General features: G+C 46.3%; 1 protein-coding gene and 2 long non-coding RNA genes across 5 annotated transcripts; all 3 read left to right on the top strand.

The window, feature by feature from the left end:
* The first annotated feature begins 1174 nt into the window (after window positions 1–1174).
* Window positions 1175–6132, top strand: LOC130199443 (uncharacterized). The gene is made up of 3 exons (XR_008832839.1): window positions 1175–1948; window positions 3307–3741; window positions 3802–6132. It is a non-coding gene; the product is annotated as an uncharacterized LOC130199443 (long non-coding RNA).
* A 180-nt stretch (window positions 6133–6312) lies between these two features.
* On the top strand, window positions 6313–24258 carry thrap3b (thyroid hormone receptor associated protein 3b). 3 transcript variants are annotated; one of them, XM_056422690.1, is made up of 11 exons: window positions 6313–6707; window positions 9970–10124; window positions 16957–17925; window positions 18405–19001; window positions 19532–19698; window positions 19827–19938; window positions 20034–20109; window positions 20673–20848; window positions 21794–22022; window positions 22459–22653; window positions 22866–24258. In XM_056422690.1, the coding sequence occupies exons 2-11, from the start codon at window positions 10003–10005 to the stop codon at window positions 23115–23117; spliced, it is 2895 nt and encodes a 964-aa protein (XP_056278665.1). In that variant the 5' UTR covers window positions 6313–6707; window positions 9970–10002; the 3' UTR covers window positions 23118–24258. The 3 variants fall into 3 exon arrangements, with proteins under 3 accessions (XP_056278665.1, XP_056278833.1, XP_056278749.1); XM_056422858.1 differs by lacking the exon at window positions 22459–22653; XM_056422774.1 differs by lacking the exons at window positions 6313–6707; window positions 9970–10124 and adding an exon at window positions 10162–11240.
* On the top strand, window positions 11250–13248 carry LOC130199483 (uncharacterized). Its single transcript, XR_008832845.1, has 2 exons — window positions 11250–12594; window positions 12895–13248. It is a non-coding gene; the product is annotated as an uncharacterized LOC130199483 (long non-coding RNA).
* Window positions 24259–24813: the final 555 nt, after the last annotated feature.

The following is a 24813-nucleotide window of genomic DNA, read 5'->3' as shown; positions in this document are numbered from 1 at the left end:
TCCCCAGTAAAAACCTTTAGATGTTACATTGTGTGTGTAGAGACGGGGGAGTGTCCCTGGGGATGGGAACAGGGTGCCTCTGTGTCCCGCCTGTGTTGGTTTGGCTTCATGGAGGTAAAGTCCAGCCGGGGGCATCAAAGGTGTGCGCGTGAGACCTGCGGTCCACTCCTCTCGCAGTCACACACTAACCGCCTCGTGGTCGCGTTCCCCTCCGGTGACGCGCTCCTCTTACGGGACTCTCACTGCGGCGGCCGGTTTTTGGGCCGCGATGCTGTCTGTCACCGGGTCGTGAGCGCATCGGACGACTAACAGAAGGCACCGGAGCTGCATGGGTTCATGGGTTCATGGGTTCGATGTGACCGCGCGCACAGGGATGTGTTTCTGGACAGAAACCCAGCATGGGGGGGGGGGGGGCTGGTGTGCTCTGGTTGGGTGGGACTTTGTAATCGGAGAGCATTTCTCAGTCAAACAATGCAGCGCTGCATACAAAGGGTCCGTCCATGTTGGGACACCCTTTACTTCTATTGTGTTTCCATTGTGTGTCCTTTGTTTCCATGTGTAACGGACTTGTACTGGCCAAGGAAGAAGTCGAGTCCGCAGGTTTATTTTATTCCTGCTGACGACATCCATACATCAGCTCCCTCATAAATACAGAACTCTTATATCTAGATTGACAAAACGGGGGAAACAGCGACCCCTAGTGGACAAAATAAATTCTAAAGTTAACACAAAGGAAAAACACATATCTGCTGACGATCTGACGGTCTGTCTGACCGCCTCTAAGCCACTTTGGTCCAGACTGAAATATATCAACAGCCACGGGATGGATGGTCATGAAGTGTTGTTCACATATGAGTTCCCCTGAGGACCGAGGAGGCCGACGACGCTTAGGTCCAACATGAGTTTGACATTTTACTGGTTACCTTGAAACCTGCATGGTGAAAGGTCGTAAGAGGTTGTGAGAGATCGTGAGAGGTCGTAAGAGGTTGTGAGAGGTCGTAACAGGTCGTAAGTGGTCCTGAGAAGTCGTGATAGGTTATGTGAGGTTATGTGAGGTTGTGAGAGGTTGTGAGAGGTCATAATAGTTCCTGAGAGGTCGTAAAAAGTTGTAAGAGGTCGTGAGAGGTTGTAGTAATTTTGGGCCATACAAAATAAATTGAATTTGAAAATTTTATTGAATATATAGTGCTATCATCAGACCAACATCATGGCAAACCGCGTGACGCTCCTCGTGTTGCTCCTCCTGTTGCTCCTCCTGTTGCTCCTCGTGTTGCTCCTCCTGTTGCTCCTCCTGTTGCTTCTCCGGGTTTCTGAACATGTTGTTCTTCGTGAAGCTCTTCACGACCGCGATAACAAAGCATCCGTGTTTGCACACGGCGGCGTGGCGACGTGTTCTTTAGCTGCTGCCGGGCTGCTATCTGCGGGCCGCACATTGACCCGTGTTGGTTTATGTCCCAATCCAAGTGGCAGCGCCATCAGCAGCAGCCTGGAGAGCGTCTCTCTTTCTCCGTGTAAAACATCCATGACACCGGGGCGTCGCGTTGAGATTAAAAGCTCTTTTGCAAGGGTCGTCGGTCAGGTTGACTAAAGACGTGTGCGTTGTGCGACGCTGGATCACGGCCAAAAGCAACAGGGTGCAACGGTTCAAAATGGAGGCCTCAGTGAGTCAACACGCCCATCCCTCACACCACGGCACAGTATAAGTGATAGTGCAGCTTTCGTCCGTTTCCCTGAAGAGTCGGCAGCATCTTGGCAGAGTACTGTTGTCCCCCCCCCCCCTTTTCCTCCAGTTCATCCCCTTCAAACAACTTGCCTGAAAAAAAAAGCTTCCAGAGGGTCAACTATTTATAATTGAGATGCGATGCCACCGAGTGCTCGCCATGAGTCATCGCTGAGGCGAGGAGGCAGAGAGACGTCTCACTCCCGTTCACTCTCCCCTCCCTGCAAGGTGAGCCTTTTACTTTATTTTCTCTCAGGTGTTTTACATGTCTGACATGTTTTGTGTTACAGTGTTCCTGTGTTTTCTTTGACCGCTGTAATATATGTTGTAATTTGAGCGGAAGGTTTATATTTTATAGATTGATATAGTTGGAGGAAGGTTCATCTGGTTGTAGATGTTTTCTTTGACTGAAGTATACGTGCACCTGGGTCAACTGGGTTATGATGACTTGAGTCTTAGTTTTGGTTTTACTCATGTTGGGATCTAAAACATTATCTTTATTTCTTTTTTTTATTGTCTGTCACTGTTTTATTTTGTATGTCTGAAACTTTGTGCTATAGCTGTCTTGGCCAGGAAACTCTTGTAAAGGAGATGTTTAATCTTAATGAGGCTGTTCCTGGTTAAATAAATAAAATAAATAGAATAAATAAAATAAATAAAATAAATAAAATAAATAAAATAAATAAAATAAATTAAATTAAATAAATAAATTAAATGAATAAATAAAATAAAAGTTAATTTAATGTAATACATTTAAATAAATACATTTATTAAATATAATTAATTTGATAAAATTAAATTAAATAGAATAAATCAAATTAAATTCCTTTATTTAATCAAATGTTTCATGGCAGAAGCCTCAGAACTAAATGCAAACAGAAGATAATAGACATATTGACATTGAAAATGCATTTAATAAGCAGTGGAATGTAGTCTCATTGAGATACTTGAACTTTACTTGAAGTTTTCCATTTCATACTTCTACTTCCATATCAGAGGCGAATACTGAACCATTTAAATCCAATACCTTATTTGAGACTACTTTTATACGTATCTAAACACATACTATGTTTGTATGATATGTTACAGTACTATTGCAGTATTTAAAGTATGTAAAACAACTTTGTCAAGGAGCTATTCTGCGTAATGAGTGTTTATTTTTATTTTTTGGGATACTTTAAGCACATTTAAAGTATCAAAATAATAATAATTCAGGACTATTTTCTCAAGTAATGGAATATTTATGATTTCCGTATTTCTACTTTCTTTCACCGCTGAAAGCAGGATATTTATTTACAGCTGTCACAGCTTTTTTACCAGTGCAATATTTATAGTCTCGAAGTAAATTAGAGGTAAAAGTCACTCGTTCTACTTCAGATGAATAAATAAGTTCATAAAGACTTCTTACCACCAATTGAAAGACACTCTGTTGGACTTTGCTCGCGCTCCTTTGCCGTCGTTGCATTCTTGCCCCGTTGCTTGTTTGCTCTATTTTGAATGTTGACACAAAAGGCTGCGCTCGGTTCATGTTGCTGCCTCGATCCCTCTAATCCGACTCACTCTTATTTCACTTCTCTTCTCACGAGCTCTCTGGTCAGCGTCGCCCTCTCTGCCACTTGGAATTCAAACCCCCGGCGAAGCTCCATAAACAGCTCGTAACAGTGAGCGACAGACAAGGAGCCACAGCTGCCGTCACATCGTGGTCCAAAGGAGGGATTTTAACTTGTCCAGGCGCACCTGTGCTGCGGCTGCTTGCGTGTCCGAGCCAAAGGTCAACAAGAAGGTCAACAAGAAGGTCAACAAGAAGGTCAACGAGGAACGACTTAATCACAGCGTGCCGAGCCGGAGCTGCAGGACCCCATGAAGACCAGATGACATGTTATTATCACGAGGGCAGACAGACAGGCAGGCAGACAAGCAGACAGACAGACACATAGACAGGTAGATAGACATACATCCAGACAGACAGACATACAGGCATACAGACAGGCAGACAGGCAGACAGACAGACACATAGACAGGTAGATAGACATACATCCAGACAGACAGACATACAGGCATACAGACAGACACAAAGACAGGCAGACAGACAGGCAGACATACATACATACATGCAGACATAAAGACAGACAGACAGACAGACAGATAGATAGATAGACAGACACACAGACAGGCGGACAGACAGACATTCATACATACAGACATACAGACAAACAGATATACAGACAGACAAACAGACATACAGAAAGACAGGTATACAAACAGACAGGTATACAAACAGACAGACAGACAGACAGGTATACAAACAGACAGACAGGTATACAAACAGACAGACATACAGACAGACAGACATACAGACAGACAGGTATACAAACAGACAGACAGACAGACAGACAGACATACAAACAGACATACAGACAGACAGGTATACAAACAGACAGACATACAGACAGACAGACATACAGACAGACATACAGACAGACAGGTATACAAACAGACAGACATACAGACAGACAGACATACAGACAGACATACAGACAGACAGGTATACAAACAGACAGACAGACAGAGAGACAGACAGACAGACAGGTATACAAACAGACATACAGACAGACAGGTATACAAACAGACAGACATACAGACAGACAGGTATACAAACAGACATACAGACAGACAGGTATACAAACAGACAGACAGACAGGAAGTATGAGCTTGTTCCATCACATTGGCTTCAGACCGTGGAGACTCAATGTGGCTGCATCAATAACTTGTTCTAGATGTATGAACATATTCTATGGACTTTGTTTTCTCTGAATGTCTAAATGTGTATGAGAGAGATTAAAAGCGAGGGTATACGTGTTGTAAAACAACTTAAACAATAAAGTTAGAGTTGTGTACTAGAGAGGGGTGGGGGGGGGGACACACACACACTCCAATCTGGTTGTTGAGGATTGATTTCCTCGTCACTATGGGGGATTAAAGGTTCTCCGAAGGGGAACAGATGGTACTCAACCCAACAAGAACGCCTCTCACAGTCAGGGAAGCCAGCGATTATGTCCGTACTCCTCATTGAAACGCCCTACCTTCTATATGACGATTGAAAACATCTCACCAAAACTTGCCGTACATTACTTAGCTTTGAATACACACTGACTCAAGGGTCATCCCACAGGATGAAATGACTGAAGTGACACATCCAATAGACACGTCCGTGAGATGAGGCTATTACTTTAGTAACTAAGTGTAGTTGTGCTCTGGCCGAGTCGGCCATGAGTGGCGTCCGGGGTGGAATCTGTGTCTGTGATAGGAGGCTTTTAGTCTGGTAAAAATAGTGCACGCCGCAGAGACCCTATGGACGCCAATGACCAGCGAATAGACAGCTGTGTGTCCGACTCACACAATACATGTCTAAAGCTGGGAGAGGCCAGAGGGTCTCTTTTGTTTCAGGAGAGTAATTAACCCAAAAGGAAAAGTCAGTGTTGAGAGGATCCTGACAATTATTGTCCTTTCGCTTATTTATCTACAGGGACAAACTCCATGGAAATATTTCTATAAATGTGTCACTGGTGTTTAAGAAGAAACACTTGGAACAGTTTCTTCCATCACAAAATCAATAAGGAGGATACTGAAAATCATGAATCCATAAAGAGAGGCCTCTTACCACATATAAGTATAGTGTAGATGTGTGCATGGCATTATTAAAGTGAAAAACAGAGTCATTTTGTCACATAAGTGTAGCAGGAAGTTCTTAATTATTTGACTGCCAGGAACCAAATCTGAGCTGTTAACTGGCAACTTGTCTGGGAATATTATAGTAAATCCTCAGAGAGTTTTTGGGAGCATAGATAAAGTTATTGGGACATAATTTGGTTTCCAAAGAGGTTGATCTGGCTATTAATGGTCGATTTAATCAGAGTTCCTGGGAACACATTTCTTACTGTATTGTATTCTAGAGAGCTATTGTTTTCGGTACTTGTAGCATACTTTACTGAGTACTTCCATGTTGTGCTACTTCACACTACTATTTCACTAAATTTCAGTGGCAAAGATTGCATTTTTACCTCCGCTAGATTTATGAGACTACATTAGATTTGTTGAAGTTCCAGATAAATATTACAAATATAAATCAACTAAATGATGATATATTGTTAGTATACAATAAATTCAAATCAGCTCAAGTCACAACCATGTATTCAATAGCAATTATAATCCAGTAATAATATGATTCTGAAAGGTTTAATGATTTAAATATAATGTAATGCTTTTGTAATTCTGCTTATGTATTTTCACTGCAGTACTTCTACATGGAACATAGTATTTTTATGAGTAGCTTAGTTCTTCCACTCCTGCTGCATACTCCTAAAGTAGAGCATTTGTGTTTAATCATTTAAACAGAGAGAGGAGGAGAACAGGGGGGGGGGGGGTTTAATCCAGCTATGTACCTGTGCGACAGGTGTTATAGCGAGAATAATACAACACCAGATACATTACTTCATTAAAACCTCAGAGGAAAGTTGACCCTGCCTGCCCTCCGTAGTTTCGCCTCCCGGACCTCAACGCTTCGTCACACACGAAATCTCGCGAGACTATACCATAGCACAGACAGCCCCCCGCGAGTTAGCTGCGTCTCTCGATCTCCGGAGCTCGATGCCGCCAAACACGAACATTTAGCGCAGTTGTAAAATACACAGAGGCATCCACGGGTTGACGTAATGGCGCCCGTCCCGGCGGTCCGAGCGCCCGCCCACCTCTAAGGGCGCAATACGTCTGTTTTTAGCGGCCCTGCTCGGTTAACGGCCGCGCTGCTAACGGCGCTAGGCGGCTAACATCCGCTGCCCCCCCCACGAAACCTTCCAGTCGAGGCGAGGAGCGAAACCAGGAAGCACCAAGACGAGCGACGGGCAGCGACTCTTTACGTTACTTCTATTCACATTTATTCACACGAAAGAGAGTCCGGTCCGGTCGTGTGAGAACCGGAGAGGAGCAGGTAATGTGTAACTTATATTCGTAGCTAAGCAACGCCGTCGGAAACGTCGACGGCGTTGCTTCTCCGACGGTTGAGCACGTCCGTTGGCCCTTCGGCATCGACGGCTTCAGCCCGTTTTCACCGGGCTGAGGATCGATCACAGCGCGGCTTCAATGGGTTTGGGTCGCGGTCGGTTCTATCTGCAGTCGATGTGGCGACACCTGCGGCGTGCAGGTGATCTTATAATACGTCACACGGTGACTATTCACCGCAGTTAGTAAGCTAGGTACTCGACCAACAGGACCGATTTGACCTTTGAACCTTTGTGATCGTGACACGCATCTCCAGCGGTGGAGAAAGGGTTCATTTTATTTCATTAAAGTGGCAATAACAGTGTTAGAAATACTCTGTTACAAGTAACGAGACGTTACAACTATAGCCGTCACAATCGTCCTCACTTTAAAGTAAAAAAAGCATAACATACTTAAATACGCTTTTAAGTAAAATCACTCATTGTGCAGAATGGCCCATTTTAGAATCGTATGTAATTTTTGATATATTTATGAATATCACTTAAATATTGCAGACGTTTTGAATTTACGTCATTTATTGATTGTCATCGTTTATTAATTGATTTTGAATGTATTCTTAAAATCCTCAAAGTAGCTAATCACCAATGTTTAGAAGTAAAGGTTGAGGAGTCACAGGCTCAATAGTAGCTCCCAAAATGTGTAAAGTACCATGAATGCAAATACTCAAGGAAAGTACCAGCACCTCAATATTGTTATCAAATGCAGCACTTGAGAAAAAAATATTTGCATTTCATTGTTATGATGTCCAGGGGAGGGCTGTGCTTTGGTAGCACACCGTAGATACTGAGGTGAAAGTCAACTGACCCTGTGATTATAATTCAGGTCGCTATGCATCCGGTCCGCAGGGAAGAACACATTTAGAGATGATGCTATTAATATAAACTCCTAAAAGACCAAACTGTCAACCATATTGCTGAGGCTATCGTAAGGCCCCTCTGTGTCGTTAGTTTCAGGGTTCGTACGGTCATGGAAAACCTGGAAAAGTCATGGAATTTTGAAATGGTCATTTCCAGGCCTGGAAAAGTCATGGAAAAAACTTAAATCATAAAAGTTTTGGAAAAGTCATGGAAATGTGTTATAATCACATGTTCATTTACGCCGAGTTTGAAAAAATTAATATGTTTTTTAAAGAAAGACGCTCAAAATATAAGCCGGCGTACGCTCTCAATACGCAACATTTTCTAAAATGTTCATGTTTATACCGAGATTTCAGTTTGGTCATGGGAATTTGGTTAAAAGTCATGGAAAAGTCATGGAAATCCATTGGTCAAAATGTGTAAGAACCCTGTAGTTTACACCGCTCTGCATATTAAAGTCGCTCGGTGAAACCGAGTCACATGGTTAACGATTCGCATTATTTAGCTTTTTTTGGTGCAATATGTTTTTTTCCCTTTGCATACATCACATTGTGCGAGCTACCCAACACTCAGGGAGACTGACTCATGCAAAGAGGGACCTTAATTCTGTATCTTGAAAGTTTGAGGTTCAGCAGAAGAGCATCGAGGGGCTTTGGTGGTCAAGACGACATTTGAGTGACCTGTTTCTTGTGGAGGTCGGGGTAACCCTGTATGAACACACAGCCACCATCGTTTTACACGGAGCAACTGTTGTCCCTTTAAAACACCGGGGGGGAAAGAGCCATTCCACAGCATTCAGTGGAAAAAAACACGTGCATTTAATTGGGTTTTCAAAGGGAATCTCGAATACGATGCCGACGCTTCAGACTTTGATTCAACCAATGGAATTGCATCATTAGTCAAAGGGACGCTGACATTTCTGCAGTCAGGATTCCGGGTTGTAGTCAAAGCAGCACTTTGCAAGAGACTGATCTCCATTTTGTAGAAAAGAGACAATCTAGTTGTAGGTATATTAGAGCATCTTGCTCCAGATTACTTAGTAATTATTTGTGTCCTTGCCAGAAACTAGCATGTCTGCATTTCTTTCAAAAGAATTAAGAACAAAATGGTGTTGTTTATCTGACACATGTTGGTTGTCCTTTTCGGTTAGTATTGATTCAGTAGTTTGCTCAGGGTTCAATGTCACTTAACTGAAGCACTATTTGTCCACTTCAAAATTAGGGCTGGGCGATCAATGGAAAATATCCAGTGTTTGAAACATCGTGATTTGATTTTTACAATTTTAGTCCAGCAGCTTCCATCTTTTTATGACATTTCATGCCTTTATATCACAATATCAGAGAGAAGATGGGAAAGCGTGGGATATTAGGCCAGATTCAATGTTGTGGTTCATGTACCAGTAACTCCTCAGCCCCAACAAAGGACAATATATATATATTATATATAATATATATATATATTTATGTTGAGTACCACACACAGGGCACACTTCTCACCATAGCCTCACTTCAGCACAGTTGTCCACAGAGCCGATTGTTGCTTGGAGGAAGGGCCGTGCTGCACCGTTCAGGTCGACTTGTTTCTGACCTTGAGCCAGGCCGCACTTCTCCTCGGCGGCGGCCTTCACATCTCGCCGCACAGAGGCTCGACCGGTTTCACATGGCTGCCGGCGGCGCTGTGTCCCACGCTGCTCCAGCTGTCTGCTCCCGTCTTAAGGAGAACCTGTTGGCCTCTGTGGATCATCGCTGCATCGGCTTTGACAGGTCACGGTCACGTGGGGCTTCAGGGGCTGCTGATGGAGGGCTTTAAAGCCATCACCAAGGGGGCTTGGTGATGGCATGTCCATTCCTAGCCTGTCAGCACTTCTAGAAATTAGGCTTGATCGAGGTGAGCCGGCCCTTCACGGAGAGGATCTCTGGTGTTTGCAGCACAATGCGTGGTGGTTAGATCTCCGACTTGACCGTGACCCTGGTACACGTGCATGACTAAAGTCTGGATGTGGTCCGCACATTACAACTACAAATGGCTTTCAGATCGATAAAACAGGTAGTGGCTGTTTCTTTGACTTCCTGTATGTTCTAAGAAGGCTGCTGGAAACTGTCCGACTTAAGCACAGCCTTTTGTCCCCGCCACTCTGATGCCGCCTCCTGAATTCGTCCACTTTCCATGCGACCGAGCCTCATATGTTGCTGTGTAATCCTCATGCTTATGGAGGTTGAGTTTGAATGATGTTTATTTCAGAAAACATGACGTGCTCAACTTTGGTAACCGGTGCATTCCCCTTGTGAACATTCCAGTACAACCAATTAAATTATCTTGTTTTTGTTTTTCCAGGAAAAGAATAATTTGACTGGTCTAAGTGCAAAGATGTCCAAGGCTCCGGACTCCCCAGCACGATCCCGCTCCAGATCGAGGTCCAAATCCAGATCTTACTCCAGGTCTCACTCTCGGAGCCGCTCCCGATCAAGATCCAGAAAACGTCGCTATAGGTAAATCCAGTTTTCTGTTTCTGACATCCACCGACACCTTTACCTTAAAAAAAAAATATTCAGCAGGGTTTGACACATCTTGAACAATAATTTTTCAAACAACATTTTGTCCTGTAATTACACCTATTATTACTGTTTTGTAATATGACTATAGTAGCTAATTAATTAGTGATCATTTACTTTTACTTGGTGAAAGTGGGGTCTTTCTAAACCCTGCATTGACAAACTATTTGATCCATATCAATTGATATCACTCGTGGATGTATTCATACATTTTATTATACGTAGGTGTGCTTTTAGCGCTGTGCTATTAGTCGGAATCAACAACACAAACACCAGCTGTAGTACACTGGTGTACTAATATCTGTCTGTTTGAAGAACAGTGCAACGCAACAAGGAATTAAACCAGCTCACGTTTCAGTTGTGTGTTTACTCACCATTTACTATCATGGCAGCCATTTTGCTTCAGTGATGCAGCACGCCAGGTTTTGACAAGCCAACGTGAAACAGAAAACACACCTTTCTGGTTCTGCTGCATCTAATTACATTTTGTATGTGTCTGTAGGACAGTCTGTATGCCGATACGTGCGGATACACACTCGATATTGTGTTGATTTTTAACTCGAGTTAAATTCAAAATTCACTAGATTTTCTCATTGCTCTTTTACCGTATGCTTTTTCTTTTCTCCAGTCATCTATATTTGTGACATTTGTTCCAGTTTTAAGACGACGATCCAGAAAAGGCCGACATGATTTATTTATTTAGTGTTTCAAGCGAGGGAGGTCTCCCACGCTGGCGTTGTTGTTGTCGTCGGTCCACGTTTGTGTTGGGAGCTCGAGGGTTAAAGCACTTTCCCAGACGGTGAGATGTTGGACTAGATGCGTTGCTACACTGCAGGTCAATGATTGTCGAATGGAAAAAGGAGTAGAGAGCGAGAGTACTCCTGGCCCTGCTGTATCTCCCCCTCCGCTGCCTCCTCCCTCTGGATTAGAGCAGGTCGCGTCCTGGGAGCAGCGCCCTCCGTCTCACACATAAATTATAACCACGCGGACCGGCCTGCTTGAGACACTACGCCGTCTTTTTTTTCACAGGACTCGCTGCTCTCCAATGAAAAGGTACACGGGTTAAATATGTAGCTGGTACGCACTTGTAATGGTTTTGTCTGTGGATTTACGAGCCAGCGTAACATCGTGACTCGGGTTGGGTACCGGAACCCGGTGCCAATATGGTACCGGTTCCAATACAACCGGTGTTACCCGGACCGAAACGCAACGCACATTTCGGTGCTTCTTTCCGGTGCCTGAGCCGATTGAAATTGAAAAAAACTATTGTTGTGAACTTCTCTGGTGACTCCGCCCTGTCAGCAGGTTGCGAGCCTCTCATATGTAACTTTGACAGCGGAGGCTGCGCCGTGTGTGACGGCGTGAACCCGTGTGGAGCACACCAGCGTCAGGCTGGACGCGACGGGGAGACCGTCACCGGTCCCCCTGAACACGGGGAGACCGATGATGACGAGCAGCCTGAACTCAGATTAGTACCGGAACGTTGATTGCAAGTCTTGCATTCATAAAAGTAGCCCAAGAAATAATAAATTAGCCAATATAACCATGTTTAAGCTAGCTCGTAGCTAGCGCTAGCTACGAGCTACGAACGTGACAGTCTGCTAGCAGATATGTTGATGTCCAGCGATCCCGGCTGTATACCCGGTGTTACCGGGAATATAACAGGGTGTCTGCGGGGCATTAAAAAGTCTTAAAAAGTCTTAAATTGCTTTTCCTAAAAATAAGGCCTTAAAAAGTCTTAAATTGTCTTAAATTCAGATTGGATTGGTCTTAAATTTTTTGGGTGTCATGTCATTACGAATATGAGGCAATCTGTTCCGCCAGGTCCGTATTTTGCTCCGGTCGCTCTGCGGTGTCTCTGGTGTCACCGGGGCCACGCCCCTTCTCTTAAAGGGGCCCCGCGTATTCGGTCCCATCCCCTACAACGTGAAGCATCGGCTAGTTTAGAAAACATCGGGGGGGATGCAAGTTCAACAACGGCTTGAAAAGAACGAGTGTTTCTGGTCACGGTCGGTGAAATGCTTCTGAATCTGCGTTATGTGTCGCGAGACTTTCCAGCGGTGGAATCTCACGTAGAGCAAGAAGCACAGAGACTAGCGAAGGCCGCCAGCAGCCCGCGGGGCTAGCTGCTGCTCCGCCGCTAGCTCCTGCTCCGCCGCCCGCAACGACGTCAACTACAACGCTGGAGGTCACCGGAGGAAATCCAGCGCCGTGCAACAAAGAGCTCATCACCGAAGACCAACGCTGCAGTGCGTTCTTCATTCTGTTCCACGAGACTCTGGACCAGACCACCGCGAGCAGACAGCTGGACTTCATGTGCGTTATTGGTGAAATGACCACGTCCAGTCAGGATCCTGTGGAGCTCATGGGCCATGACACCGCCCAGGACCTACTTCAGCATCTCAAAGTAAGTCTGCCATAAATATATATGTATTAACTAACCTCATGTATATGAGTGTGTTTCATATAGTTAAGCTTTACTCGTGTGTCAAGTTAATAACAGCTATGGATAGAGTGGTGTTTACCTGTCAATATGTCTACATAGTGTTCACTAGGCTCAAGGGATGGCTCACGTTGCTTAATTTGTAAAAATAGTTTTCATTCATATTGATCCAGTCTGACATTAATCTGAAGTGGTGGTGTCATAAAGAGATGTGTTGACTGTTGTATGGCTAATGTCAGCCTTTTTTTTTCTTCTTTTTTCCAGGAGAATGGATCAAATGTCAACTGGAAGTTTTTATATTAATACAGTTTGAAAAGGATTGTTTTCCTAGTATATTCACAAAAGCTCAGGAGTAGACATGAACCTGTGCACAAACATCCATCACATAGAGACATGAGAACTCTCACTCACACACACATACATTCTATTATGTAAATGAATTTGCATTTTAAAAGCAGCTGGAAATGTTATTTATGTTGTTTTATAGATTTTTTTGGTTCAAAAGGAACTATGTTGCACGTATTTTAAAAATATATTTAATTTATTTTATAGACATTTGTTCATGGGACTTAAATGTTCTGAAAATGTTGTATTAATAAATATAATTTTCAACAGCAATGCCATTTGTGTTATCCTTTTGCATTACACCAGACTGTTAATTTTGAACAGACATCGGTGTGTTTACTTTGAATTAATTAATTTAGATTAATGTATATTTCCTTCGTACGTTAGGTCTTAAATTTTATTTAGACGTGGTCTTAAAAAGTCTTAAAAAGTCTTAAATTTCACTGGTTTATTCCTGTAGACACCCTGTATAATGACGGAGGAATAAAGACCGTTTCAGTGTAACTCTCGCTGTCAGAAGCAAAACTTTATTTGTCACGTGTCATCTTCAGTCCCTCTGATTGGTTGTTCTCTTTGCCCATCAAAACAGTGACAGGATTAACCCTATAAAGTCTGCACATGACAATACATATCACATATGATGGAGAACATATATTGTGTATGTTAACAGTCTGATATCCGTTGTGTGTCGGTGCTCCATGATAACGGCTTCTCCAGGGAATATGGCCGAAGAGGTTTTTAATGTCCTCATTGTGCGTAAAAAAGAAGTATCGGTTCAGGCACCGTTTAGGCACCGGTATCGTTTTAAAGGTACCGGTTTAGCACCGGTATCGGAAAAAACCCAAACGATACCCATCACTAATCGTGACGGGTAACATCGTGACGGGTAACATCGTGACGGGTAACATCGTGACGGGTAACATCGTGACGGGTAACATCGTGACAGGTAACATCGCGACGGGTAACATCGTAACGCGTAACATCGTGACGCGTAACATCGTGACGCGTAACATCGTAACGCGTAACATCGTAACGCGTAACATCGTGACGGGTAACGAGTAACATCGTGACGGGTAACATCGCGACGGGTAACATGGTAATGCGTAACATCGTGACGAGTAACGAGTAACATCGTGACGGGTAACGGGTAACATCGTGACGGGTAACATCGTGACGGGTAACATCGTGACGGGTAACATCGTAACGCGTAACATCGTAACGGGTAACATCGTGACACGTAACGAGTAACATCGTGACGGGTAACATCGCGACGGGTAACATGGTAATGCGTAACATCGTGACGGGTAACGGGTAACATCGTGACGGGTAACATCGTGACGAGTAACGGGTAACATCGTGACCAGCAACGCTTGTCACGTCTCTGAATTTGCACGCCACTTTACATTTCTCTAGAATAGGAAGATTGTGCTCGGTTGACTTTTACTTGAAGCTACAGTTTTCCGTTTTGTTTATTTATTTAAATACATGACGTCATATCGGTAGTTTGCCCGTGGGTTAAATCACTGTCGTATTTTTCTCCAATGTTTGTCGACAGCGTAGCTTATTGCTCAAAGCTGTTTAAGAAACGATACTTGGCACAGTTGACCGTTTGTGTGACATTATGAATGTAATTTAAGTTTCCGTTTACATTTATGTCTCCCGGAGTGAATGACGGCAACAACTGTGCTCGTTGGAGCTCCCCCAGCCATCACTGAGCCTACAGCGCCCCCTGTTGGCAGCATTGGAGCCTGTGTTCCTGTCAAGGTTACTCAGTGCACAGTTTTGGGACCACCAGGGGCCAATTTGTGCACCCGGGGGTCTACAAAGAAGGAGGAACTGCTTTTTTAATACCGTTTGAATCTCAAATAGATGAGATTCAAATGGTTGAGAGAAGTTGTCGTATCTGCTGGTCAGATAACTGAATTATCAGTCCTAGCTTTTAACGCCTTCGCTTGTAAGTGCACGATGTATTACAAGGGGTGCAATAGTTATTATATCTCCCAGCTGGTCTGGGAACGCCTCTGGATGACCTAATGGTCCTAGAAACACCGCGACCCGACCCCAGATAAGCGGCTGATAATGGATGCAATAATTTAGATTTTCCATTAGACGTCTTATAATTTTTTGGATTACTTGATTTATTGTTTTGCCTTTTTATGAGTGAGATCATTGTGATTTAAATTTTTTAATTGTGAGTTCCCAAACCCCAAAGGGGCATTCTTAAATTGCTTCATTTATCCGAGCAGGAGTTAAAATTATATATCTTTTCTATAATATTCTAATATTTTATGAGACAGAACACCAGCGAGTACTCTCATTTGAAAAGTTGGAACTAGTACATTTCTGACTTTTGCTTAATAACAAACAATTAATGAATCATTAAAGTATTTGCTTATTCATTTTCTGTCAGTAGACTAATCACGTGATTTGTTAATTAGTTCAGTTTTAATCACAAGAAAAAATTTAAAAAATGAGCCGTTTGTCCTATTTTTTTGTAGTTTTGGCCTAAGATCATTTCAGCTTCATATGGATGGTTTAGTTAGCAGAATGATATTTTTTTAAGTTTCGTCAAACGTTTATTTCATGGTCAAATTCTAAAAACCTCGACGACGCTCGTGCCTGTTGCGATGGAGCTGTTATTAAACACGCCTGGTGGCACAAACAACCCCCCCCCCCCCCAGGGTGCAGCCGGCGGCACAACGTTTCCACCTCAGTAAATACAGGAGGATCACAAACACCTGAGCAAGAAAACAACAACCCCACAGGTGCAAGATGTCGAGAAGAAAGGCCCAAATAATGTAAAAGAAAACAAGAATAAAATATAGATTTAGCAATATGTAATCAATTCCAATATCACCAGACGACATGCACCAGAGAAACTACGGAAACCAAGCAACTCAGATCAGTTGCATGAGCTACATGTACATGTGTGTATTTAGAATTTCACCCGTAAAATCATATTTATTTATTTATTTTCTGCCAGAAGAGTGCTATAAACCTTTCTTTTTATTTTCGTATTCAAGTTCTATCAACAATTTTGACTTGGTGGCAGCTTGAAGGTTCATTCTTGATGGTGGAGGCAGCAGTTTGACACAATTTGATGCTTTCAAACTCGTCTCTGGGCCTCAGTGGACGGAGTCGCTCAGTTATCATGGAGACGGTTTTGTTCATGCGGCTCCCCCGGTCTCCGTGGATCAGTTGAATCTGCGTTTTTTGTCTTTCCGACTACGTTTTTGACACTTTTATTCTTTTAATTCATAATAATCCATTTAATTTATATAGCGCTTTTTAAGATACTCAAAGACACTTTACATGTCGCATTCATACACCACAGACTCGGCTACAGGGAGCAGGTCAGGTGAAGTGTCTTGCTCAAGGACACATCGACTAGGGCGGAGATTGAACCTCAAACCCCCTGATTGGAAGACGGACCTGCTGACCACTGACTCTCAGTCGCCCCACAGATGTGTTGATTAAATCAACATCTTGGTCGACAAAATCTTCTTCATAGACGGCGCATGTTGTCGGTCTCTGGTGTTCATTCAGATCTTTGTGTTCCCCTCAAGAGAAGAAGAACTCCACAGCCTGTTGCTTAACTAACGTCATCCCTCCATCTCTCTCTCTCCCTCCGTCTCTCTCTCTCTCCCCCCCCTCGCTCTCTCTCCCTCCGTCTCTCTCCCTCCATCTCTCTCTCTCCCTCCATCTCTCTCCCCCCCCTCTCTCTCTCTCCCTCCATCTCTCTCTCACTCTGTCTCTCTCTCTCCCTCCATCTCTCTCTCACTCTCCCTCCATCTCTCACTCTTCCTCCATCTCTCTCTCTCCCTCCGTCTCTCTCTCCCTCCATCTCTCTCTCTCTCTCCCTCCATCTCTCTCCCTCCATCTCTCTCCCTCTCTCTCTCTCCCTCCGTCTCTCTCTCTCTCCCCCCTCTCTCTCCCCCTCCGTCTCTCTCTCTCTCTGTCTCTCCTCTTTCTCTCGCCCAGCTCCAGGTCTCGTTCCCGCTCTCGCTCTCACTCTCCGTCTTACAGGAACTATCCTTCCCGGGACTATCAGAACAACAGAGGAGGCTACAGAGGCTACAACCGAGGCTACCGGAGGCCCTTCCACTTCCGCGCCCGAAACCGAGGCTACTACCCGCGCAGCCACTACCAGAACAGGGGAGGAGGAGGAGGAGGAGGAGACCGCGGCGGCTACGGCTATAAGTCCAACTGGCAGGGAGACAACCGAGGTGGAGACCGAGGCGGCGACCGTGGTAACGACCGTGGCGGCGACCGCGGTGGAGACCGCAGCGGTGACCGTTGTGGCGACCGTGGTAACGACCGTGGTGGCGACCGCGGTAACGACCGTGGTGGCGACCGCGGTGGAGACCGAGGAGGCGACCGCGGCGGTGGCGGCGGCGGCGGCTGGCACGATCGCCACCACGACCAGGTGGCGCACAGCCCCCGGAGGGGCCGCTCCCGCTCCCGCACACCCAAGAAGCGCTCGGGCAGCCGGAGCCGCTCCCACTACTCGGACCGCTCGTCCTCGCGGGGATCCCGGCACTCCAAGCGCTCCAGCTTCTCCTCGCAGTCCCGGTCCTCTTCGCCGCATCATCGCAAGAGCAAGCGTGGCTCCAAGGACAGTAAGGACAAGCCGGAAGGTCAGGGAGAGAAGTCCGGCGTGGCGGCAGACGGCAGCGCCATCGAGAAGGCGTCCGGCGGGAAATGGATCGACTACGACGCCAGTCCGAAACGAATCAGCCCCGACGTTAAAATAGAGGACGACCCCACGGATTCAGACGGCAAAGCGGGCGCGAGCGGCGTTCCGATGTGGAAAACCGTCAGCACCGGGACCCCGCCGGCCAAGAGCCCCACCAAGTCCGGACAAACCGCCTCGTTCAGCGGCTTCGGATTCTTCTCAAAGGAAGAAGCCAAGTGTGAAGATAAGACTGTGATCTCCGCTGCCTTCAAAAAGTGAGTTGTTCCCTTTGCAGTTTGTGTTTTTGTCATTTTTCTGAAAAGTGATTGATGTTATTTGTCCTTCAAACACGTTTAGCCCCTTTTCAAAGATCCCTGCAGGAATACAGGTTTAAAAGGAAAACATAAGACTCCAGATTTAAAGTGAATGAAGTTCTATGAAATCCCACTTCGGTGGTCACGTGAGTATGATCATTGCAATGTGCGTCCTGGAGGGGTTCAGGGATTATTTAGTAGGAAATCCGGTTTCTGAGGCGCGTGTAGGTTTATCTATAAGCTGTTTGGAGAAGCTCGCCGTGCCGATTCAAAGTTCCTGTGTTCTTCTTTAAATGTGTGATTCAGTAACCTGACTAGGGAGTTCCACTGGGGCCGTGCACATCGGCTTCTCTTGTTCTCCCTCCCACGCCGCTGCTCTCCGTCTGGCTCGGTGTTATCACAGTGGTGGCGCTGAAGCTCCGTCTGGCTCTCCGTTTCAGGTTCTTGGCCGAGAACAAAAACAAAAAGCAGGCCGCCGAGAAGGAGAACGGCCGCGACAAAGAGCAGAGCGCCGCGGACAGGGAGCCGGAGAAAGGAAGCAAGTCCGGGGACCTCTTCAACGTCTCGGCCGACTCCAAGGAAGACAAGGCCCAGCCGTTCTTCGACGCCGGCGAAGAGGAGTTCCTCAAGTCCCACGGGCTGAAGGAGAGGGACCTCGACGAGGACGCGGACGCCAAGCCCACGCTTACCGCTCGGGACATTTTCGGGAAGTGGGGGGACGAGCCGAGCTACTCGACGTCCTACCCGTCGGTCAAAGAGAAGAGCCGCCGGGACGCCGACGAGCCGGAGCCCCTCGAGCACCTGGAGGAGGAGTTCTACCGAGGCCGCAAGCACAAGAAGGAGGAGAAGTCCAAGAAGAAGGAGAAGAAGGAGAAGGAGAAGGCCCGGAGGAGTCCGTCCCCTCCCGCGACCTCCAGAGAGAAGGAGCGGCCGCTGTTCCCCGGAGCGTTCCCTCGCCGCGAGGACTCGCCCGTCCGGCACCCGTCCGCCTCGAGGGACGACTTTGAGCACGCCGGTTCTGTAGATGAAATGCCCAGGTACTTATTTATTTGTATGCGTGTTCCTCGCATAACTCAAAAAGTTTTTAACCGAATCGCATGAAATTTGGTGGGATGATTGGCTATTATCCGGGGACCATTTGATTAGATTTTGGGATCGATCAGGGCAAAGGTCAAGGTCATGGAAAGGTCAACATCTTCTTTTTACAATAGCACGTTCAATTTCTATCCAATTGGCATGCAACTAATGCCAACATGTTCATAATTCAATGCCCAACCTTGTGATATGCGAAGGTATGCGCTCTACCGAGTGCCCGTTCTAGTTAAACATGTCGCCGTTGGATTAAAACACAGATTAGCACTTCAGTGGCACTTAAATGGCTCTTATTATGGTACTTTTGTAGTTTGCCTATGTTGAGGAAACGTTACTTTCTGTATTCTTGTTGTTCTTAGTTTGTACTCTGGGTTGATGCTCTTATAAGTCGCTTTGGATAAAAGCGTCTGCTAAATGACTTTAATGTCATGTGATGTACTGTAATGAACGTTGCTCACCTCTTCTCACCCCCCAGCTCCTCGCTGTCTAAAGAGCGGCTCGCGGCCCGCGAGACGCCGAGCGCCGCTAAGAAAGACCCCGAGTTTCGTTCCATTTTCCAGCACGTTCAGTCGTCTCAGCTCCGCCGCAGCCCGGCCGAGCTCTTCGCTCAGCACATAGTCTCAATCGTGCACTACATCAAAGGTAAAGTACGACCCGCGTCTGCCGAGCGACGGGAGTTCGGCCGGCCCGCCGAGCTCCGCCCGACTTTTCATTACCCGGTCGCACGTCGCCGTCTCTCCGGTTAACGCCGTGTCGTTCTTTATTCGCAGCGCAACACTTCCAATCCTCAGACATGACTCTCAGTGAGCGGTTTGCCATGTACCAAAGAAAAGCTGCAGAGGTAGAAATGATGAAGCCACGGAAGAGCCCAGAAATCCACAGGTACCCACAACGTGTAATTCCCCGAGGGGGCGGCAGCTTTACGTGTCTTTAAGTGAGTGTGTGCTTGACTTTAGTTCTCCCCCCTCCCGTCTCAGGAGAATCGATGTTTCCCCCAGTGCTTTTAAGAGGCACTCTCACCTGTTTGAGGATATGGAGGAGACCAGCTACAAGGTGACCCGTCATTTTGAAATTTGACATGTTTGGAACAAGCAAATTTTGAGACGACCCAAAGCAGCGGTGTTCAGCTTTGTGCTTTTCTTTCAAAGGATGCATATTTCTAAATCAAAAGAGCCCAATTGTGTTTTGTAAGTGCCGAGCGAGCCCCCAGCCTATGAGATATGGTTATTGATTGGGTATGTACGAGCCCAAGCAAAGGCTAAAAGGAAGTGAATTAAGATCCTGAGTCCGAGCCTCTCAAGGGATGCTTATCAGTGCCTTTACCTTGTAAGTATTTTTCTTGAAAGAAAAAAATCAAGCTACAAAAGAACTGTACCATTTATATTCTTAAGCTACATGCATGCTGCTGGTTTCCACCAATACATTTAGACTGAAGGCATATCTTGTATTGCTCTGTGTTTGTCTTCACCACCAGAGGGAACACACTTCTCAACACGCTCACCTTTTTATTCGTAATGCAGCGCTTCTGTATTTCTGCGAGCTCTCTTCACCACACTTGTTTTTATAGCGCGTCTGAATCTGCTGCCGCCGTGGCTAACGAGCACGTGTCCCCGCAGGAGCCAAGTAAAAAGTTCAAAGGCGACGTGATGGACCTTCGCCTGGATATTGAAAGGCGTAAGAGGTTCGCCGGGAAGGAGTCCAAGCGCGAGGGAGGCAGGAGCCCCGGAGGCTCTCGGGGAGCCAGCCGAGAGAAGTCCTCTGAGAAATCTGGGAAACACCACAAGAAGTCCAAGTATGTTGAGCGGGTCGTCTCCGTCGGGCCTCCGGGAACAAGCGGTTACTATGGTTACCGCGTTGCCACGTTGGGGGATTTACAGATAAACAATTACCTCTTCCTTCTCCTCGTTTTTGCAGTCGCTCCTAATTCAATCTGTGACACTCTCCCACGGGCGCGTCGGCTCGGAGTCGGCTTCCCTTCCAGTGCTTCTCTTAACGAGCACACACACTGTGACACACACTGTTTAACACACACACTGTGACACACACTGTGACACACACTGTTTAACACACACACTGTGACACACACACTGACTGGATACCAGGTGCTGTGGTCACACATACCCGCTTCCAGGTTGACCCCTCCTTGGTGTGTTGGTGAATGAACACAGTTGGAGAAAAAACTGGGGAAACACTGTAAACATTGAAATATATCTGTTTTAAATTTGTGTTTAGAGAATGGAATGTGCAAAAAAACAGACTTAAGATTGTGCAAATGCAACAACAAAAAAGAAGCTTAATATGAAGCAGCAGGAAGAGTTGAATTAACATGAGTATTCTCCTCATATAAAACATGCAGCACTCGTTCTGCTGGAGGCGGTGTGTGTTCTCGGTTCCTCTGAACTCGTGTTGGACGTTGAAGCTTTCAGGGACTAAAACATCATCATGTGACAAGAGGCGGTTTTATTTCCTCTTTTTTAACTCGCTCCATTTAAATTTAGTTTGACAACATAACAATGTGTTTTCATACAGGCGCTTTCTTTGTCAATTCTTCAGTCGTGTGTCTTGGTACACGTGATGTTCGGGTCCAGTGGACAACGCACAAAGAACACGCGTCACATGGCGCTCCCTCCGAGAAGAAGAAGAAGAGGGGGAATAAGGATGAACCGTGAATAGATAGAAGAGGCTTTTTAAAAAACATTTTGTATTTACTCACCACTCTCGCATCCTCCGCTCGCAGGAAGGGTAAGAAGAAGCGGGACCGCTCCCCCTCGTCCTCCTCCTCCTCTTCCTCCCCGTCGCCCTATCCTCCGCCGTTCAGAGGGAAGGAGTTCATGGGCGGAGACGGGATGGAGCACCCGGAGGAGGGCTACGGCCACATGCGCTACCCCCCGCGCGACTACGGCGGGCCCGGGGACCGGGGCCACCACGAGGGCCACGGCGCCGAGCGCGGCCGCGGCCGAGGATTTGTAAGTTCCCGTCTGCGCCTCCTTCTCTCCTCCTCCTGTACTGACGTCACAGCTTCTTGCTATTCTCTGTCCTAATGGGGCCTCAGTCGACTCCTCTGCTCTGTTCCTCCTTACGCTAAGGAACATGATGATGATGATGATGATGACTCGTACATATTCAATGCACTGCCTGGTCTTTCTGAAGGTAACGTAGCGTGAATCAGAGGAGCTTCACCGCCTCACTAAAGCAAAATGGCTGTTCCGTGTGTTCTGTCGTTCTCGTCGTCTCCGGGTCGGTTTATTTATTTATTTATTTCTCTGACTTTGACCCTGAGCGTCACTTTAACGATCCGCATCGTAAACAAACACCCAGACATTCGTCCCGTCTTACTGTGGAACGTGTGTTTTGGCCCCTCGGCTTGCAAGTAAAAAATCCACCGTGTTGTTTTGATTTCAGTTCCCCAGAGTGAGAGGGAGAGGGTGGAGCAGGGGAAATTATCCAGGCAACAACAACAACAACAACAACAGCAGCAACAACAGCAGCAGCGGGAACAACAACAATGGAAACCCTGCTAATGTAAATCCTGCAGTGCGCCCTCCAGAGGAGGAGTGGGACCCTGAATACACTCCCAAGAGCAGGAAGTATTACCTGGTGAGCCGCCGCAGCTTCTCAGGGTTCAGGGGCCGGCGGAGGCGTGATGTCACCAATGAATCACGGAGTCGTTTAGTCCAGCTGCGGTTTCTGGGGTTGAGTTCAGTTCTGGGGGGGGCGGGGCTAGACCAGCACACGCCCCCGGTTTGGTATTCGCGACGGTCTCTCCGAAGCCGGACCGCTAACGCTCCCCCGCGTGTCTCTCCCTCCAGCACGACGACCGCGACGGCGAGAAGACGTGGGTGGACACCCGCGGGCGAGGCCGCGGCTCCTTCCCGCCGCGCCGCGGCCGCTTCGTCTACCGCAAGGGGGGCAGCAGCCCGAAGTGGACCCACGACATGTTCCAGGGGGCGCAGGAGGCGGAGCTCGGAGACGACGGCGGCGGCGGCGGCGGCGGCGGTGGCGGCGATGTAGCGGAGCGCAAAGACGCCAAGAGCCCCGGAGACGCCGCCCAGAAGCACTAGAGCAGCGTGGACGGCGGCGATGACGACGATGACGATGATGAAGGGGTCGTTCTTCTATATTCTCCCCTCCAGGTCGTGGCCGTCATTTATAGTCAAACAAAGGAATGTGTTCAGCGAGTCGGAGCCTCCTCGCGGTTTAGGAGAACGGACGAGACGCACGGCGCCGCGTCTGGAGGTCGGCTTTGCGTCATTAGAAGTTAACGTGACTTTATTTAGGAGAACAACCCTGAGGCAACACAGATGAATAACACTCTTTAAAACATGACAACAAAAGAAATGCATTTGTGCCTTAGAAGCGCCGTAGATGATAATAAGACGCCAGACGGCTCCGCCTCCGCGTTCCTTCGTTCTTTGTGTTTTCGGGGGCGTGATAAATCTTTCGATGTTACTGCATGAAGCGTTCGATTCACGCCGCGCTCCTCTGGGACCAATCGGTAGCGAGCTCAGGGCTCGCCATCGGCAAATTATCGGACGGGAAAACAAATCTTACGATGCCCCCCCCCAAATGATGGATGTTCGTCACTTATATTAGCCAAGCTTTTTCATGTAGTGCCACTTCACATGTATTTCTCATTAGGAAGTGATGACATTTTTATGTGTGTTCAGTATATTCTCATTGATTGTTGGTGTTTTCAGTTTAAAAGAAGTGTCAGTTGTTCAGAATTTGGCCCCAAAATTCCCCAAATTCAACTCCGGTGAGGCGCAAAAGCTTTTTTGTTTTGATTTTTTAAAAATAAAAGATAGAATGGAGAGAGAGAGAGAACAAAATAGTTATTACAATACGTGTATAGAACTGTAAGGCCTAAACTGTCGTAATCTCAACTCCTGTGGGAAGGGAAAACATACAAAACTGAATATGATTAATTTTTTTAAACAGACGACCGTTGCAGTGAAAAATAAACATCCGTTTAAACTGTCAAGAGAAACTAAACGTGAGCACAGTGACGCAACAGTCGGTTGAAGTGTGTTTTTAGGGAGATGGAGGCGACCCGGCGTCTCCCGCTCTTGACCGCATGTACTAAACCTGTAGGACCCATTTGTTTCTGTTTAATCTGAAGCTGAATACTTTTGTACTGTTCTCAAGAGCTTTGGAGTTCTTTGTCTTTTAATTTTCAATAAATGTTTCTTTGATTCAGGGCAACTCTGCGAGTGTGATTGTTGAACAGAGCCGTGAGACGGGTCAGAGGTCAGAGAGCGACCTGATTGGTCGAGCTCTCGCGCTGCAGAATCATCCAATATTATTCTTCACCTTCTAAAACTTAACTAGTGTGTTCAAAAGTAGAGGAGCGGCAACTTGGCCACAAGCTGGGGTTATACGTTTTAATCAGTGGTAAAATAACCATAAAAGCATTTTAAGTTTGTCATTATAAATCTGTCCGTTGTATTTTCTTTATCTATAAAATACCAGCAAGTAGTGAAAGAGAAGCCCACGACGATGATAACGTACCGGTGTGTTTCTGTGTGAATAATGTTGGGGTGTAGCTTCTACTTTAAACTTAGGTGGTTAACCCATTTTTTTTTTTTTATGTGTTTTTATTTTGTATTTTTTAGCCGTTCTAGACTAGAGGACCGCGAGTGAATAAACAAATGAGCAGAATGAGCACAACCCGCCGCGCCCGAGTGTCTCGCTTTGTCCGTTTCTATTGAGTCCTAAATGATCTCCTTCGGGCCGCACAGGGGGCCTCTTCATGGGGGG

The sequence above is a fragment of the Pseudoliparis swirei genome, chromosome 1 (assembly GCF_029220125.1).
Source record: "Pseudoliparis swirei isolate HS2019 ecotype Mariana Trench chromosome 1, NWPU_hadal_v1, whole genome shotgun sequence".
NCBI classification, from domain to species: Eukaryota; Metazoa; Chordata; class Actinopteri; order Perciformes; family Liparidae; genus Pseudoliparis; species Pseudoliparis swirei.
The sequence above is the reverse complement of the archived record's forward strand: the minus strand, read 5'-3'. Positions and strand labels throughout refer to the sequence as shown.